Genomic DNA, 19,386 nt, shown 5'->3' with positions numbered 1-19,386 from the left:
TTTGTTTGATTATTTGCATTTGAACAAAAGTGTATGTAAAATGCTAATGTTTATTCATGCTTTAAAACAGCACATTTCATTTCACTTTTTTTTTTCAATTTAGTTCAGTTAATATAAAGCCATTGAGCACTATATTTTGCATTTAGGCCTACTTTAAAGAAGACTAGACTTTAGTAGGCTACATCTTGAATGAAAAAAGTTTCAGCAACACTTTTTGTTTGAATGCAAAATCTATAAACCAATTCATTTATTGTGTGTGTGTGTGTGTGTGTGTGTGTGTGTGTGTGTGTGTGTGTGTGTGTGTGTGTGTGTGTGTGTGTGTGTGTGTGTGTGTGTGTAGAGATAGATAAAACTGTAAAACAAATTAAGCCATAAACATATTTCCGGTACATTTTGTTTGTAATATTTCAGCTATTCGGCTACTAAATTAACTTTTTGCCACATCAGCCAAATTCGAAATATGTTCTTGGTTCAATTAGTCCGTGAGTTGTTGATTCGACAGCCGCTCAGAATGATTCATTTCGATTTGTGAACGACTCGTTCGGGCAAAAGAACGATTCGTTCGCGAATGGGACATCGCAATACGCCAATGAGAGTGACGTCATAAAGGCAGTCGCCCCTCGCCACATGCCTGCACTGTTTCACACAATGAATGGCATCTCTGTTACATTCCAAGCTATCAATCTTCATAAAAGAAATGAATGAATCATATGCAGTATATGATGACTGTATTTAAGTCTGCAATTTCACCTTTTGTAAAAAAAAAAAAAAAAAAAGGGTTCCGCCCAGATTTTGTTTGCAGTATTTCTTACGTTTGATGAAGGCTTTTTGCCAAATTCAGCGTGTATGGAATAGATACGCTTGCTTATGTTGTTGAGTATGTGGGTTTAGATAAGCTTAATAATACGAACATTAGCAAACCTTTGACAGGCTTTTTTGTTTCCATTAATATGTGTGAATGTGGCGCCATCTGTCGGTCATGTTTGCAGGGGGACGGAGAGACGAACTGTAAATCACAAATCTAATGTTAACAAATGAAACGTTACTGTAAATTGTTACCCACGTTTCTTATTTATTTTGATTGTGGAGGGGGCAGTTGGAATCTGTGTGTAAAGAAAACCTTTTGCCCAGCGAGTCTCATATTTGCATAGTTTCAAAGGCACTTTCTTGTATTATGGTCTAAAAACAAATCCAATGAAAACAGTGGGCATACTGCTCACACATGTATTCTTCAATTAACATCATTAGAATTACATTGGAATAAGGATAATGAAATCCATTTGCCCTGAGTTCAAGTTAATATTACACAGGCAAATTCAACAGATAGGATGTGATCTTGTATAAATCTTGTTAACCATGAATTAAAATGTGAGCAAAGTTATTTAACAATATTGCACAATGTGTTGTGCATAAGAATTGGCAAACATTACAGACAAAGAAAAACACCAACAACATAATACAGAGGACATAAATATTATTTCCCATTAGAAAAATAAAAGCATTTGCTAAAAAGGCACGTATTGAAAACATATTTGCAAAAGTAGCAATTACATTTAACCACTAACTTCCAGTGTTTTGAATAAGAATAAAACTCCATTATATAGATGTCCATGGAGTCATTATTTACACCTACTCCTCATTAAGAGGCAAATGATTGCTGGAAAACATGTAGTCCACTTTAAGTCCACCACCTTATCTGGCAGTCTAGATTAGGCAACCTGAGATGGACGTTTGGCATGTTTTGAGTGATAACAGCGGTCGCTTCACCACCTTGCTCGCTCCAGCTCCAGCTCCAGGTTCAGTCCCTGTCACCACAGCTCACACTTCTGCTTGGGGTTCATGGGTGAGTCTGCCTTGCAGCCAAAGTGCTTGGAGAACTCATGGGAATTGGAGACGGTGCCAATGACCCGGAAACGTGATGGACTGTGGGGGTCAGTGATAACGCCCTCGTGAGAGCTTTCAGGTGTCCGAACTGAACACCACACCTACAAAAAAGGAAACAAAGAGACCATAATAGGACATAACCAGATAGTGTTGATTGTCTGTGCAAAAGTCACAGATAAAAGTCACTGCCATGATGTGTTGTGGGTATTAATAGTTTTACATTTTTAATCATTTTTATTTTATTTTTTATTAAAATGTTTATTTTTAATCTTTTCAATTTAGTTTAATTTTCATTAGTTTTTACTCCATCAATGTTAGTTCTTATTTTTTATTTTTTTTAGGGCGGAAAAATGGGCTAATTCAAAATGTTATTTAAAATAGTTTAATGCTGTTAAATTTCTCATCGCAGTCTAGTTGTTACTATCTGCAGTTGCATATTGTTTTACATTGGCAGGGTTTAAAAATGATTTGAAGTATTATAAAATACATTATGTAAAAAACTAAAAATTTAAACATTTTACAATAATCTTCCATTTGTTTTCATTTCGTTTTTATTTCAAATACATCATAATTATATCATTCAGACACAATTTCAGAAGGAACAATGGTCATATGTAGGTCGTGTGAAATGGGGAACCCCAAAGAAGCTACTAAAAGCTTTTAGGAGGGGGCCCAATAACATAAACATACAACATATAATATACAAACCAAAAACTCAATATACCATAGACACAAAATAGACAAATACATAAAAACAACAGAAAACAAACACTACAGACAAACAGAAGATCCCAGCACAAGTAACACTTACGGAATGTTCAACAATCATATGTTATGAGCAAATTTTCCTAGAGATTTTTCTTGAAAATGTGCAGTGCAGACTTGGGATGTCTGCAATGGCCATAGACAATTTTAAGGAAGTGGTGAGGGGAAGTGACGTATGCCGTAAAGCAGTCGAATTTTGTAGTTCTTTTTGTGCTCCGGTTACTACCCGAAACCTGAAGTTACATAGTGCAAGTAAAAGCGATACAGACCACGTCAGGCTATGGCAGACGTGTCATTTAACCTATTGTAAGTCGTTGTACCATCACAAGGGTCTTGGAAATATATTATGAAGGTTGAAAAACTACATAGTGTTACTTTAATACCCGTATAATTTTTTTCTGTAAAGTCTGTATTTTTTTCAGGTAATTAGTTCACATACATATTTTATATATAATATTTTATGCCTAATAATGAAAAATAATTCTAAAGCATTTGTTAATGTTAACTTCAACATTTACGAATATATATATATATATATATATTTTTTTATTTTTTATTTTTTTGAGTAATGAAAATTATTTTTTATTTTTTTATTTTTTTACAGTTAACAGTCAAGTTGCTCTCTTGTTGCATTTTTATGTTTAACACAGAAAGGCTGTAAAAGTTTGATGTATTATAATATGTAATGTATTAAAAACAAAAATTAATATTTTATGCCTTAAATAGTCTCATACATTTTTTAGTTAAAATGTATTTCAGAAAAATGTCCTAATTATGTTCACTTTTTTACAGTTAACCAAAATATTTTTATTTGTTGCTTATTGAGCCAAAAGGAGCCCCAAAATATTTTGGTGAACCACAAAAAGAACTTGCAAAAAAATTCTGTATTTTCATATAAAAATTGCAGACATATATATATATCAAAACAAATATTATAGAGATATTCTAATCCCTAAAGCATAGGGTCCCACCTTTAAAATATGTCTGCAATTTTTATATGAAAATACAGAATTTTTTTGTCCGTCAGGAGAATATTATTAAGTCCAAGTAATAGCATAGGCTATGCACAGAGGTAAATCTTCAAATCAAACTGAACAAAATAAATATTGATTCTTGACTAAGCAAACCAATCGTTCAAAAGCAGAGAAAAAAGACTTTGAAGTGCAAAGGTTGTGGGCATTAAAACAAGTGTAACATCACAGATAACATTCAAAGCAAACATTTTTGAGGCACAAACCTGAGCAAATCCTACAAAGAACAGCTGATGATTGGTCATTCCAAGGGCAGGCAGGGTAGCCTCCTCACCATTCTTCTCGATCCAGTTTACATAAGCCTGCAAAGCAAGTGTGATAACATTAGTCCGCTAATAATTCTGCATGAGATCACAAATAAACAGTGCCCTCGTGTCAACGGTTATTTTCCTCTCCATCTGAGAGGTTAACGCAGGGTCTTCTCCGGCCATATGCTTTGCTCATCTACTCTGTAACCTATGACTTTTCAGCCAACGGAAAGAATCCGAGCGGCTGGAGGTAGAGCGACCCATTCCGAGCCACCTGTTGCACTGCGAGGCTTTTCAGTGAGACAGGATCACGACGGTCCCAAAGCTATCAAAGCCGCCAACGAGAGACATATAGAGATCGTAATGCCTTTCGTATCAGATTCTCATACGTCATTCGCCGTAGCTGTTGTCGTGTGATGGAAAGTAACCACTGGAGTCTCATCTCTTTATAACTCTCTGATGAACCAAACAAATCTGTTGATTGAATTAAATCGATTTAAACTCTTCCTGCAAAGTCTTGTTCCACAACAGGATCTTCACAAACCTTATAAGCTGCCCTCAGGCCTCCGTTGTCAGCAATATTTTCTCCCAAAGTGTGTTTCCCGTTCAGAGGTTCTTTATATATACTGTAGTTGCTGTACTGCTCCACCATGCACTGGGTCTGGAGTTTAAAAGCGTCCACTGAAGAATTTTGCCACCACGAACGCAAATTCCCATCCTTATCATACTCTCTTCCTGTAGGACATGTTTAAAACACTGTGTTATAACACACACATATTGATAAATGGTCACATAAACATTACAGCATTATAGTTCTGTAATAAAAACTGGTGCAAGTATTTATTAACAATTTGACAGTATTACAAATCATACAGGACAATACAATTATATTATTACACTATAAATGAAAAAAATACTATTTATTATATATTATATATATTATATATAGTATATATTATATATATAATATATTATATATATATATATATTAGTATATATAATATATAATATATAGTTTATATCAATATTAATAAAATAACAAAGCATGACTAATATTTTACATGGTCACCACATTTCTCTTACTCTGAACTTTGACCTAGGAAATACTTTTTTTTTCAAGTTTTTAGTATTGATAACATAAGAAATCAAAAATTCTTTTTACATTATTTGTATTATTAATTACTAATAATACTTGCTAGACTGAGGTTCTAACAACTGATTGATAGAGAGAGACACATAATTTGATGGTCTAATACTTATTTAATATTTTTTATTAGTAATTTAATACTCATTTAATGATGTGTGAGACATATTCACTATTACCATAACAGCCACTCAGGTATATAGTTTCTCCTGTGGTTATGTAACTCTGTAATAATGAATCAGTGGCACACTTAACTCTTCAGCAAGTGACTGAATGTCATTTGAAAGAATCATTTTTTGTTACCTTGATCGTCAAAGGCATGGGTGAGCTCATGCCCCATAACCACTCCTATACCACCGAAATTCATTGCTCTAGAAAACAACAGATACACAATAGGATGAGATAAGTGATGTAACGTCCGCTTCTTTCTAAAAACCCAAGCAAGAGGTTAAATAAGCTGGTGAGGTTTTGTTAGTGGGAGACTCTTACTTTGGCCAAGCATGGTTATAAAAGGGAGCCTGCAGAATGCCTGCTGGAAGTACCATCTCATTCTTTGTTGGGTTGTAGTAGGCATTAACTGTTGGTGGAGTCATACTCCATCTGTACGCGGAGAGAAAAGCAAGAAAGAAAAACATAATGACTTGACTGTTCACTGGCATACACATAAACTGACATTGGGGTAGTTTTAAACAACCTGTCCATCTGTACGCAGAGAGAAACGCAAGAAAGAAAAACATAATGACTTGACTGTTCACTGACATACACTTAAACTGACATTGAGGTAGTTTTAAACTAAAATACAAATTTGGCCATTATTTACTTACCCTCATGTTGTTCAAAACCTGTATGCATTTTGAAAAATGTCTCAGTGATTTTTCATATAATGAAAGTCAATGGGGACTAATGTTTTTTACTGTTCTTTTGTTTTCTACAGAAGAAAAAGTCAACAAGGGTTTGGAAAGACATGAGGGGGAGTAAATGACAGTGTTCTAAACCTAAAAACTAAATCAAAAACTATATAAAAAAAAAGTCTGTCTCCATTAATTTAAATAAAGCTGAAATAGAATATAAATATTAGATTAAAATAAATCTTAGAATAATCATTTAAACTTAAACTTTAATGCAGATGTCCTTGGCAACTAACTGAAATAAAGTTCCAGTAAGTTGAAGTACTAAAATTACTATAACCAAAATAAATTAAAGCTAAATAGAAATATTTTTTAAAAATTATAATAAAAATGAACTAAAATTAAAACGAAAACTGAAAATATAAAAATAAAAGCCAATTTAAAACATGAATACATACTATAGTAGTATATAAATAATACTAAAATAACACTGGTAAAAGATGACAATTTTCATTTTTGGGTGAACTATCCCTTTAAGAGATGTGTGTCAGAGCATCCTCTTGTGTGAGAGTTGGACTGATACTCACTGATCTCTGTTTGGGATTTTTCTCAACTGATCAGCCGTCACTCGTGCAGAGAAGTTGTAATAATTCATGACGTTTTGAAAGTAAAGCTCTGAAACAACATCAAACTGATATACAGTTTGAGGGGCCGAGATTTTAGTTCAGACACTTTACAACATTAAAGACATTTTTCCATCAACCAAAACAAAAAAAAAAAATTAACAAATTCTATACATACATCATTAAACACCTTGTCCAGTTCTTTGGGGTTCATAATAAATTTTGGATAACCAACCATGTTGTATATTGCATCTGCCTAGATAAGAAAAAGGAAATAAATATTTTAAGTGACATTATAAGAGCGTAGTTTAGGCTTCAACACCAGGTGGCATTACAGAGCATCAACAAGCATAACAACCTTTATGTAGGGTTTTGTGCAGTATAATGGATTGGATTTATTTGTCTGATTTCTTGGACAAAAGAGCACTCTGGTCAAAATAGTGCCTCTGATATTCTGCTAGTTATATTCAACCTTTAAAGTATCTCTATGGGATATTTTAGCCATTTTTTATAGTCCACCAGGCAAAAAATAATGAAAATGATAAACATGCACCATTTCTAAAATTGGTGTTCGTGTTTGGGATCGTGTTGTCGGTTCTCACCTTTTCTTTGGCGGCTTTTTTGGTCTCGGGATCCATCCATCCGACAGTCTTCAGACTGTCTTCAAAGGCCCATTTGATCTCTGAGACCATATCTTCAACCTGACACATCAGGAGAGAATATAGTTTATAGGCCTGGAGGAAAAGACAGGGATGGCATGCAAAACATCACAAGATACTCACAAAAGCTTTGCTGTCTTCTGAAAAAGTAGCTTTGACAAAGAGCGCCCCGAGAGCAAAGCCCAGAGCGCTGTCCGTGTCGCTGACGCAAAGTTTCCAGCGTGGCGTGCAGCTCTGGAAAAAACAAAGGTGATATATTAACAACTAGCATCCTCGATAATCTTCTCAATGTGGCATCTCACAAACAATCTACAGAACATCCAGACTTGAACTTCTGCAGCTACACAAAGTCTAGTTTCCATGTGCACAATAAGGGAATTCGCATTTGAAGAAATTATCACAAATAATTTGTTCAAGACATTTTAGACTAACAAATGTGCATGTAACAAGGTAAACAGAAGTGTTTTTTCACTTCATCAGCGAAACAAGACATTACATTGTTCTCTTAGAGGTTCCTTGAATATGACGATATGCGGGCAGCGACAAGACATGTCTTGTCACCCATTCAACTTCCCATCTCTTGTTTAGAAACGGAGGCTCTAGAGATAACGGCTAACAGCTCACAATGAAAGACTGTGGGTCAAATGGAGTTTTGGTTTTCAAAGGAAATGAGACATTAAGTGAAAATGAAAATGTCTGTGAAACAATGATACATGTTTTTCAGGATTCTTGAATGAATATAAAGTTCAAAAGAACAGCATTTAAAAGAACAAAATGCAATGAGAGTGAAGGGTGACCAGGGGTGACCCTCGACGTGAACCATATATATACACTTATATTCGCTTAAATAAGCCTAAATTAAATCTGTTCATAATATAAAAGCAATCGAGTCTCTTCAGAAAATTTGGACTAAATCGCTCAATTCATATGGATTAGTTTGACTCACTCGTTATGAACTTTTTGACCAAAGTGGTAGTTGTGTAGCTGTCAATGAAGGGACAGAAAGCTCTCAGATATCATCCAAAAAAATCTTAATTTGTGTTCCGAAGATGAACAAAAGTCTTGCGAGTTTGGAACGACATGAGGGTGAGTAATTACTGACAGAATTAGATTTTTTGGGTGAACTAACCATTTAAAGCAACACCAAGTGACCTTTCCTCTGCGGTCGCCCTACAGGTTGTAAGCGGAATTATCCATTACTGCTGTCGTAAATAATTTAGCCTACCGCATCCTACTGTCGCACGCGCACGCACATGCTCTCTGTTTATCCAGCACTGGCTTTGGAATCAACAATGGCCACAGACAAGGTAGAGTATGATGCATGATTTTACGAAAGTGTAGTTGTAGTCTACTGTCGAGTACGCTCCACCTATCGGCAATTGTAACGCTTGCCTAAAGCAAGTCAAACTTGTAGTTTTCTTAGGCCTCATTCGCACTACAGAAATGCGACCCGGTCTGCGTGGATATATCAGATAAAGGACTGCAAAGCGGTGGCATAAGTGCATTTCACCATGTCATGACTTGATGAACCACTGAAACGATTTTGAAAACATTATTTTAAGGTAAAATTTCTTACTTAGTGTTGCTTTAAGTCATATTATAGTAACTTTAAAGGGATAGTTCAGACAAAAAAGAAAATTCTGTAATCCAGGTTTGGAATGACAAGAAGGTGAATAAATGATGACAGCAGATGTGAAGATTATCAGTGAATAATGGCTTATTTTTTGGCATTTTAAGCTGCCATGCGACTTCAGGAGCTTTGGAATCCAGCACAGACATTACATGGATTACTTTAACAATACGTTTATGGTAATTTTTGGGCTTTGACAGCTCCATGTCATATTTCACTTTCATTGCATGACAGAAAGCGGAGTCAACATTTATGTTCCTACAGAACATAATAAGAAAGTCCTACAGGTTTGGAATGGCATGAAGTTGAGTAAATGATGACAGGAAGTTTCATTTTTGGTTGAAATATCCATTTAAATGCAATAATAAAAGCTATAGCGACACTAAAATGCTAAGTTGTGCTGAAGGTGACCGTCCTTATGGACCCTCTCTTTATCTCTTATCATAACCCATCACGCATACACACATACACACATCGCCCAAGGCTCAGTCTTTCATTTGTTATTTCAGCCTGACCCCAGCGGAAAGTGAGGCCAGGGCAACAGGATCTCCTCCTGATAAGAGTCTATATAACCAGGCTCCCTGCAGAACAACACACCGCCTCTCCATACACACCAACTCTCATACCAGTAGAGAAAATGAAAAGACGGGAGAGCAGAGGAGAGAGGACAAGGGCAACTGATCACATTTTCCTCTTTTGCCTTTCATACTGACTGAGCACACAGACTAGTTTAATATTTGGGTAATTTCGTTTTTGAATATAAAATTATTTTTGCATCAAATGATCCTTGGAAGAGGAAGAATCAGTGTAGGGGAATAGTTCACCCCCCAAAATGAATAATATTTACTTATCTTTACTCAGTCCAAGTGTTTCTAATCCTGTATTATTATTATTATTATTATTATTACACGATATCCAATATATGTTCTCTTCTATATATGAACTGTATGGTGTATACTGTCAGTCAGGCTCAATAAATAATTAAAAGCACCACACCAAATATATTTCATACAACTACACTACCATTCAAAAGTTTGGGGTATGTACAATTTTGTAATGTTTTTTTATGCTCACCATTTACGATCAAAATACAGTAAAAACAGTAATATTGTGAAACATTAATGCAATTTAAAATAAATATTTTTTAATTTAATATAATTTAAATGTAATTTATTCCTGTAATTATTTCAGCATCATTATTACAGTCTTCAAGTTTCAAGTTTAATTTATTTATAAAGCACATTTAAAACAACCTTGGTTGATCAAAGTGCTAAATATGTTTATGACAAGAGTATAAATATGTTTTCAAAAGACTTCTAAACTCAGACACTGTGGACGCTGTTTTGATAGATGACGGCAATTCGTTCCATAACCCGGGCCCAGTTACTGCAGAGGCTCTGTCACCCTGTCTTCAGTGTCACATGATCCTTCAGAAATCATTTGAATGATTTGGTGCTTTAGATACATTTCTTATTATCGTCAATGCTGAAAACAATTGTGCTGCTAAAAAAAAAAGTGGAAACTTTGATACATTCTATTTTTTTATAAATAGAAAAGCAGCATTTATTTGAATTTTTTTTTTAATAAAAGTATTTACTGTCACTTTTGACCAATATGAGGGTCCTTGCTGAATAAAACTATTAATTTTGATGGCAATCAATGTCATTTGGATTCTGTCAAATCATAGATAGATGACAGATGTTGGGTTCAGAAGACTTAAAACACAGAGCATGGTCTTATGGACCGCTTTTATGATATTTTATTGTGCTCTTTCTAGTTTGTATGTATTAGTATGATTATGTCCAGAAGGTCACATGGTTTTAGAATGACATGAGGCAGAGTAAATGATAACAAAATTTGGGATGAACTATTTCTTTTAACTTTCAATAAAATTAATAATATCCTTTAAATCTCAACTATAGGAAAATGAAATCATGTATGATAGGTAGGGAAACAGAAAAAGAAAAGTAAATGTGAAAAACATGACTTATTGTTATTTGATATTTGAAGGATCAGCGGTGCCTTGGGCTGACAGATGGCAGCTTTGATCTTTGTTTCTCACCTTCTTGGTGCCGTACATGACTTCAAGGAAGCGCTGCTCCGCATCTTGGAACCTCTGGTCTAAGATGGACACCATTTTCCGCACCACTTTCATGATCATGTAGTTATTCAAGACACTGGGGGAGACACATTAGCTTTGATCTGAGCTAACAGACAATTTCACAAAGGAAAATGTGATTTTTCTAGAGGTCTGTACATACTACCCATTTTCCACCAACACGGTTCCGGTGCGGGTTTACGGGTCGGTGAAGTGCTGCCGCTGTATAGTTGAGCAATCGAATAACATTACTCTTTATATCTAAATATAAAACTATGGTCGCGAAAGAGACCCAACGTGCGAGAGAGAGAGTGAATCAACGATTTCAGTTTCAATGTATCTCCGAAAAGGCCAGATGAGAGTACCGGGAGTTTATGCAAGCTGCCGGTTTACTAGAATCCGGTTTGCGATAGGCTCCTGACCGAGAACAGGCTCTGGCTCCGAACAATTCTGTTGGAAAAGGGGTAATGGTCTCGCCCACAAACCCACACAGCCTAGCTGGCTAACTCTGGCTAATGTTGGTTTACCTCTTGTTGGCGTTGCTGATGAGCTCAGAGACTTTCTGGAGGTATTCTTTAGCGTATACAACCACCGGTTCAGAGTCATTTAGGGCAACAGGGGCGAACACTGCAGAGAGGAAAGGAATCCAGTCCACTGCCGGTGCCAACGTCTAAAGCACAGACACAAACACATGCAAAAACATAATTTGACTTATGAAAGAATCCTTTATATGTCGTCAGCAAAGGAAATGTTCTGAAATTGTTTCTCCCATTTTAATAATCACAATATTTGAGAACATGTTGAGTGGTTCTCAACCGGTTTTGTTTCAGGAGGACCCCGATTTTTAACTGGACACCATAACAACTTCACAATCACAACCATATGAAACATTACTAACATGACATATACTACTGTTAAAAAGTTTTGGGTCAGTATGATTTTTTATTTATTTAAGAAATGAATACGTTATTCAGCAAGGTTGTATTAAATTGATCAAAAATGCAGTAAAGACTTTGTTACAAAAAATCTATTTCAAATAAATACTGAATTCTATTCTGAAAAAAAAATGCCTCATGGTATACAGCACAAATGTTTCTTGAGTAGCAAATGTGTGACACTGAAGACTGGAATAATGATGCTGAAAATTCAGCTTTGCCATTACAGGAATAAATTACATTTTAAAATATATTACAACAGAAACAAGTTAATTTAAATTGTAATAATATTTCACAGTAATACTGATTTACAGTATGTTTGATTGTTTTACACGAGAGACTACTTTCAAAAACATGAAAAAAACTAACTTTGAAATGGTAGTAGATGCTGAACAGAAACACTGATAACTTATAATTATCAGTAATAATTTAATTTATCACAATCATTTTTCTGTACAAAACAATTTGTAGTCAATATAAATGTTTATCCATTGTCAGGCAACCTGCTCATGTTAGCATCCGGCTAATTTAACCAAGTGACAAGAGTTTAGTCTGCAACAGCAAAATTATGGAAAATATTTTGTCCTCCATTGTAATATTTTTCAATCATTACTATGCATTTAATTATTAGCCTTTCCATTTACGACCCTATCAGAACAGACCTGTGACCATTTTTGGGTCATGACCCACCAGTAAAGGACCACAGATTTCAGTAGTAGAGTAACCACGCAGTACTCACAGCTAACTCTTTGACTTGGATTTTATGGTAAATTTTCATCTCGTCACGTCGATTTTCCTGAGGGACCGTGATGTTTGCCAGAGCCGTTTCAAAGTCTATGATCTCCAGCATCATCTTTTGAGAGGTCTCCTCTGATCCGCCCAAAAGAATCCCGAGCTCCACCAAGAAGTTCAAATATGCTTTTAAATACTAAAGAAGGAATAACAACACAAGCTGTTGACCACGGCAAAACACTACCAACGTTAATGAACAACATTGGGTCTCTTTGTTTACCTTTTCATTGGCTGTCTTATTGAGATAGTATTCCCTAGAGGGAAGTCCCAATCCTGACTGATCCACCTGTGGAAAAAGGGGAATCAACAAGCTAAGCTACAGTGACATGCATCAAGATAAATAGCAAGCTATAATATATTCTGACAGCTATTATAAATCATAATATGGTATCTAGAACAGTGAGGAGTTTCCCCTAGACATTTAAGAATCCATGTTATGGTGATAAAAAAACATATCCATAAGTGTTCCCACCTGGATGATGTTGCTGTTGGAGCTTTTTGAGTCTGTGCTGACAAAAACAGTGAAAAAGGGGGAGGTTCGGAAGTTGGCTGACACAGTCCGTAAAACCTCCTGGAAGTTATCTTTCTCCCACGGGTCTTTCAAGCCCCAACCTCCTGTCTGGAAAAACAAAGTTCCGTTATTAAGAATTATATCCCAGAATAAGAGAAAAGGCAGGTTTTCATTGAGGCAAAGTTTCATATTGTTAAATAAGGTGACTGGGTTTGTTCATGTATCTAAGGTCACCTGATTGATGAGATCTTGAAGTGGTTTTGCCCCAAGCTCTTCGATTTTGCTCTCGTTCATACAAGCTTGGTAATACCACTGGGCTTTTTCCTCCGCTTTGGTCAGGCTCTTCATGCTGGTGTTCTCTGAATTCAACAAATGGAGAAAAATTCAATGACAAGAACCTTTAAAGCGAAGTGAAACGAAGCCTATAAGTTGGTAGGAGCTTTTCAGGATGGAACTTCATTACTGCTTTTTTTATAAGGCAGGGCCCAAAAGTCTGAGACCCCATTGTAAATCCAGGATTCAAAAACCAATTAAGAACATAAGAGGACGTGATGATGTCGTAAAAATGGTAAGTTGTTTCATATACAGTATATCAGGCCATACTTTGTGGTGATGATCTCCCTGAACTGCGTTTCTTACCTAATAAGTTCTTCATGACGGCCATGTTGTGTTCCCACAGGTTGCTGAAAGGACCCCAGCGGGACTTGCCCTCAGGCAGCGGGTTTTTCCTCATCCAGCCCCCGCATGCAAAGTTGTAGAAATCCTGGCAGGGGTCCACCGACCGATCGAGGGACCCCATAACTGTACTTGCCACACTAACACAAGGCTCTGACAGGCACATTCCAGGATGAGCTGTTAAAAACAATATAAGTATATAAAGATACTGCTGTATCCATTACATTATGCCTTATGTGCCAAAAAGATTAGAAAGACTTCCCGATGTCTCTTTCACTCAGCATATCTTACACTAGGGTAATCATAAATGAAGTGCAGTACTGGCTCAATGCATGATAAAACTAAAATATACATCTCCACTGCAATTACATGAAAAGGTAAATCAAAAAATGTTAAAGCTTGGGATTTTGGGGCGCTACACTTTCGGTGCAGTACCTCATACTGCATGCAAGCTGCACATCATAAATATGCTTTGAACGTCTCTTTGAGGAAGATCCCAGGACATGAGCCCATCTGGAACTAGTTTCTGAGAAAAGGACCGTATTTTTTCAGAATCCTGATCAAATGGCCACGCAATGAGTCTCCATCAGTGACCTGTGAAAGCTACAGCGATTAAACCAGTGGTTCTCAACCTCTCCTGCAGGGACCCCCTGACACACCATGTTTCTGTTTTAACCCTGAAATGGCACACCTGATTCAATTAATTGAAGGCTTAATGAGTAGTTGACTAATTGATCAATTAACTAATTCCTACTTCCTACTCTAATAATGACTCATTAAGCCTTTAATTAATTGAATCAGGTGTGCCATTTCAGGGTTAAAACAGAAACATGGTGTGTCAGGGGGTCCCTGCAGGAGAGGTTGAGAACCACTGGATTAAACCCAGGAGATCACACTATTGTATTTTCTCTTTATAAAAATACTAAATCTAACTGTAAAAAAAAAAAGACATTGAAAACTAACAATTTATTAGCACACCAGGGTGAAATGCAAGCTGTTATGGTAAATGTTTTTGTCTGTATAGCAATAAGTCATTTGCAACCACCAATAGTCACGCTTTAATTGTGAAATGGTATTTTGCTTGTGTGTGTGTGTGTGTCCCCGGATATGTTAAGAAAACAATGTATGCACTACTTTGTTTTCACTTTGGCTTTGAGACTGGGCATGAGTCCACTGTATGAGGTTATGCAACTATTAAGTGTAATATTGAAAATAATTTTGCACCGATTTTATTTGGCTTGTGGAGAATGCAGCTACAACAGATTCATTGTAAGCACTTCTAAGAAAAAAATATTTGGCCCAAAAAGATGTGTCCCTAGCTCCTAATCTGGAGAGATAAGGCCAACAATCTATAGGCCTGACAGAGGATGAGGAAATAAGAGGTAAACAGTCTGGCAAAAAGTCGTTGTTCTTTTATACAGCGATTTGTTATGCTTGGGCAACAGTGGATGACTGAATAGCAGGAATTGGCATTCAGTTCACTTGAAAATAATAACTTTGAGCTGCAATAAAAGTGAGTAAATGCTTCTTATATGAGGTCCAGAGCATATAGAGTCCTAGTAGGCCTACATATAAAAAAAAATTGTACTCTGATAAATAAAACAGGAAGTACTATTTATCTCATAACAACCACAGGTTTGCACGGAAAGCTGACTTTTTCAAATAATATTATATACACAGTATACACAGTGTTATATTATTATTATAAAAAATTAATTAAAATATACTTATATAAAGTAATACATACTGTTTTGTTTTTTTGTTTTTTTGGTTATGCCTTAAAAAATCCTAACACCACGTTTATGTAATATTTGTCATACACTGAAAGGATCTAGTCACTCACATCCTTTATAGCGCAGACCCAAAGACACGATGCAGATGAACAGGGCCACGGACAGAGCGCACACGATGACCACTAGTTTCCTCTCAACATGGGTTTTCTCCGCCCAGCACCGGAGACCAAGACCACGCTGCAGCCCGACCTGATAATCACATACATAATCAGAGAATAAGGGTTAAGAGCCGACTGAAATAACTATCCCTTCAAATCAGCAATGATACATAGATGACGCAAATAACACTGAAACCTGTTCCAAAGGAGTGATCATTGGCAAAGAAGCAATCCTCAAGGGTGAGAATATGATTATTTGTGTTAAAAAAGTGATACGTATTTAATCTGGTACTGGTAAATATTGGTATGAAATGGTGCAGGTTTTATTTCAGGTGTCTTTCTGCTCCAATTCAAAACACAGATCATATTCACACCTCAAAAAATCCTGAAAGGATGATCTCACAAAAAAAAATCATGCAAGTTGTGCAACAAAACTATGATATGAGCTTCAAATTTCTGCTTTTAAACCCTCTGGAAAGCTGGTCTGCTTTACTTTCATAGTAAGTGTGTTACTGTAACCACAATTATTTTCTGTGGTAATCGACACCATAGCACAGATGCCATTCACAGAGAATAACTGGTATTGAACCAGGAACAGCAGGAACAGTTATCAGCATGTAGTAACTCTAACCATAACTATGGTATTGTGACAGAAATAGTCAAACACTTAAGGTGATGATACACAGGGTAATTTTTGAGCAATGTTGCCACCAGATGAGACACAGGGGGGGCCCACGACCGATCTAAACAATCCTGATAGAAATTTACTGCCCATTTTCAATGGGAAAGTGCCCAAGCAACAATCGCTCGGCAAGATTGCCCAGCAACATTGCTCAAAAAGTTTCCGTGTATCACCTTTACAAGTACTACACATCTTTTTCCAGCACTTCAAAACTATCAAATAATATTTATAATGTGATGACCTGACCAACACATTTTTTGTTCATCCTTCAAAGATTGTCCTAAAACTAAAAAATTTAAGATGTAGAAAAACTCTAATTTTAAAAAATTATAATAATTTAAATTACCATTGTAAACAAGTGGGTTGCTTTTTGCTTATTAGCTATTTTCACTCCCTAATATAAATTTTTTCACTCGTTTTGCTTTTTAATTAATATTAAGACATTATGAATGATAATAATTAAAGTTAATTTCATCTACACCCTAAATTAAGTTTAGAGCTTTATTGCCAGCCCCAGTGCTACCAGATCTTTTTTGTAGAATTCAGTGGCTCTGGTGCTGCTGCCCTCAAATGTTAGTCTGGAGCCCTGTGAACTTAAAATAAAACTACACATTGTAATATCTGTACGTTAAGTCTATTTATTATTAAAGAATGTGTCAGTATTACAGTTATTTTGGGGGAAATTTGAATAATTGCATTGCAAGCTGATTTAAGGTGTGCCCCTAAATTTTCTGCTTGCGCTCTTAAAAATTTCAGTCAGGGGCTCCAGCGCTCCTAGTAAAAAAAGTTAGTCTGCCCCGCTCTCTTCAAAGACTGCCAAGTCTGAACACTGTTCTGCCAAACACAGTGCAATTCAAAACCTAACCGCTGGAAAGAAATATTCATAACTAGATCTTTTTAATATCTCAAATGTTTTTCTCAGACAGTAATGACATCAAATGAAGCCTTTAGCACGCCTCCTTTAGTTTCAGAAGATCTCAATAACCCAAACTCTAGTTTTAGATACCAAAGTCAGAAGAATTTCATTGTATACCTCCTATGCAAAATTATCAAGACCATACGATCCACATTATAGACATATTTGCTGTTCAATGGGCTATGAATTTCAAGCTATAAACTTGATTCTCTTTTCATTTATTCTGTACTGATCAAATAAGGCTTGAGGATTTCATATTTGATCAGCTCTTGGCAGAAGAGGTGCAAGAGAAACTTAATAAATGATCTCTGTAATACCAATCAGATTAAGTCCTACTGAGCTCACAGAGTTCAAAAGTCACTTTTAGTGGCCAACTGCCCATCTGTGCAATTACTCAGCTTAGTTGTAACATGCATGTTCGTATGTTTTGTGTGGCTTCAATGAGCCCCAAATGTCAAACTCAGGTCTCTCTCCAAAAGAGAGCAGAGGGAGAAAGTAAAACAAAGAGAGTGAAATGTTTTCAATAAAGGCACCCAGAACATTTAATACTCTCGATGATCCAGAGAAAATGTTTTAGGAACGGTCAAAGGATAATGAATTTCTGGTTCGAGAAACAAAAGACCAGAACATATTTGGACTTCCACTTGTTAAACTTACTTACTTTCCACTTTTTTTTTTACTTTAAATTGTAATAATATTTCACAATATTACAGTTTTTTGCTGAATTTATAATCTAATACATTCCTTCCAAATCATCAATCTTGTTTAACTATCATTATATCAAGTACCATTTATAATTTCTAAATGTTCATGCACATTGTTTTACTTGAGCTTCAATGCAAAGCAAAAAATTAGCTAGCATTTGTATTGACTTTTACCCCAAAAATGGTGTACTTATTAAATGTAAACAGTAGTGTAAACAAATAGAAGACACACTTCTGGGGGAAAAAAAGCTTTTAACAGTATAAGAAGAAAGTTGTATACAACAGTGCTAACACACAGCGGATGTTTGAAATGAAAAGCATGAGGAAGTAACTTTAACCAAACACGTTTGGTAAAGAATCAAGCAAACGGATCACTAGTTTTTTCAATACACATACATCAAGAAGCATAAGTTATAAAAAAAAGTTAAAGAAATAAACTCTCACCGGCACGGTAGAGGTGTGGTAGATCCCATCCGAGCCGGTGTCCAACAGCTCCTCTTCATCCAGTGTGGCCCGTTTGTAACTAGACATCTGAAAGGTCAAATGAAGAATAGATTCCCTCAGTGATTCCATAACTAAACCAAATCTCCTCTTCCGAGGGTGTTTCAGCAGCTTTTGGGAATCCTGGGAATGTTTAGGGTTCCATCAGGAGAAGGTTGTGAAGCTAGTCGTCCCCAAGGACTAGAGGAGGCTCTCTCTGCTCAGCGTGTCAGAGTGCTTCTGATCTGTGTGTGAATGGGGTTTCCTCTTCCACCCCCTGCTTTCACCTCCTCCCAAGCCAAATTTACAACCCCCCAACGTCAGCTACACCTAGGAAATGAGCTCCAAAGCATGGTCAGCTCGGTCTTCACAACAAACGTGTTGTGAGATTTCAAAACTCTCTTCTCAGCTTTCCTTAGCGCAGCCCTATAGTTAGGAATCCTAAACAAGGGATTCATGGGAAGCTTGAACTCCTTCCAGCCTGCGACAACACTAGCGTCACCATAAAGGCAGGAACTTGTGAAAAACAGGAAGAAGAGAGGACCTGGGTGAACATACGTGAGGGTGTGTGAGTATAAGCATGTAAGAGAGAGAATGTGTGCATTCCACAATGGGCTTTCATTTAGAACTGGGAGGGAACTGTGAGAGGTGAGTTCCCGCCCTCTTTCAATCCAACCAATAGGACTTTCTAGGACAGAGGGCGGGGCTTGTACGAGGTCATGCCCATTATATGTTCTTCAGCTGCCTAGATTAGAATAGTCACTTTATAAGTATGACAGTCAGATTTTGCTGTCCCAGTCTGAAGTCTTAATATATATATTATATATATACACAGAGAGACACACAGACACACACACACACACACACACA

General features: G+C 36.2%; 1 protein-coding gene across 2 annotated transcripts; it reads right to left on the bottom strand.

Annotated features, from left to right (window-relative positions):
* Window positions 1-1,457: 1,457 nt before the first annotated feature.
* On the bottom strand, window positions 1,458-19,118 carry ece1 (endothelin converting enzyme 1). 2 transcript variants are annotated; one of them, XM_056251391.1, is made up of 18 exons: window positions 18,481-19,117; window positions 15,687-15,825; window positions 13,808-14,020; window positions 13,403-13,527; window positions 13,130-13,276; window positions 12,878-12,943; window positions 12,605-12,793; window positions 11,458-11,600; window positions 10,895-11,009; window positions 7,326-7,436; window positions 7,146-7,244; window positions 6,722-6,799; window positions 6,508-6,611; window positions 5,562-5,672; window positions 5,376-5,443; window positions 4,473-4,663; window positions 3,887-3,982; window positions 1,458-1,985 (listed from the first exon to the last, which is right to left on the bottom strand). In XM_056251391.1, exons 1-18 carry the CDS (start codon window positions 18,607-18,609, stop codon window positions 1,809-1,811), a joined length of 2,301 nt encoding a protein of 766 aa, XP_056107366.1. In that variant the 5' UTR covers window positions 18,610-19,117; the 3' UTR covers window positions 1,458-1,808. The 2 variants fall into 2 exon arrangements, with proteins under 2 accessions (XP_056107366.1, XP_056107367.1); XM_056251392.1 differs by lacking the exons at window positions 1,458-1,985; window positions 3,887-3,982 and adding an exon at window positions 4,033-4,402 and having other exon boundaries at window positions 18,481-19,118.
* Between the last annotated feature and the right edge of the window lie 268 nt (window positions 19,119-19,386).

The sequence above is a fragment of the Rhinichthys klamathensis genome, unplaced genomic scaffold (genome assembly GCF_029890125.1).
Source record: "Rhinichthys klamathensis goyatoka isolate OS25496 unplaced genomic scaffold, OSU_Roscu_1.1 h1tg000082l_1, whole genome shotgun sequence".
Classification (NCBI taxonomy): Eukaryota; Metazoa; Chordata; class Actinopteri; order Cypriniformes; family Leuciscidae; genus Rhinichthys; species Rhinichthys klamathensis.
The sequence above is the reverse complement of the archived record's forward strand: the minus strand, read 5'-3'. Positions and strand labels throughout refer to the sequence as shown.

Coding starts and splice junctions, on each gene's coding strand:
- ece1 (XM_056251391.1), bottom strand. CDS start 18,609: ATGGAATCACTGAGGGAATCTATTCTTCATTTGACCTTTCAGATGTCT. Junction 14,021..15,686: donor GGGTCTGCGCTATAAAGGAT/GTGAGTGACTAG, acceptor TGTTTTTAACAG/CTCATCCTGGAATGTGCCTG. Junction 11,601..12,604: donor TCCAAGTCAAAGAGTTAGCT/GTGAGTACTGCG, acceptor TCTGTGCTTTAG/ACGTTGGCACCGGCAGTGGA.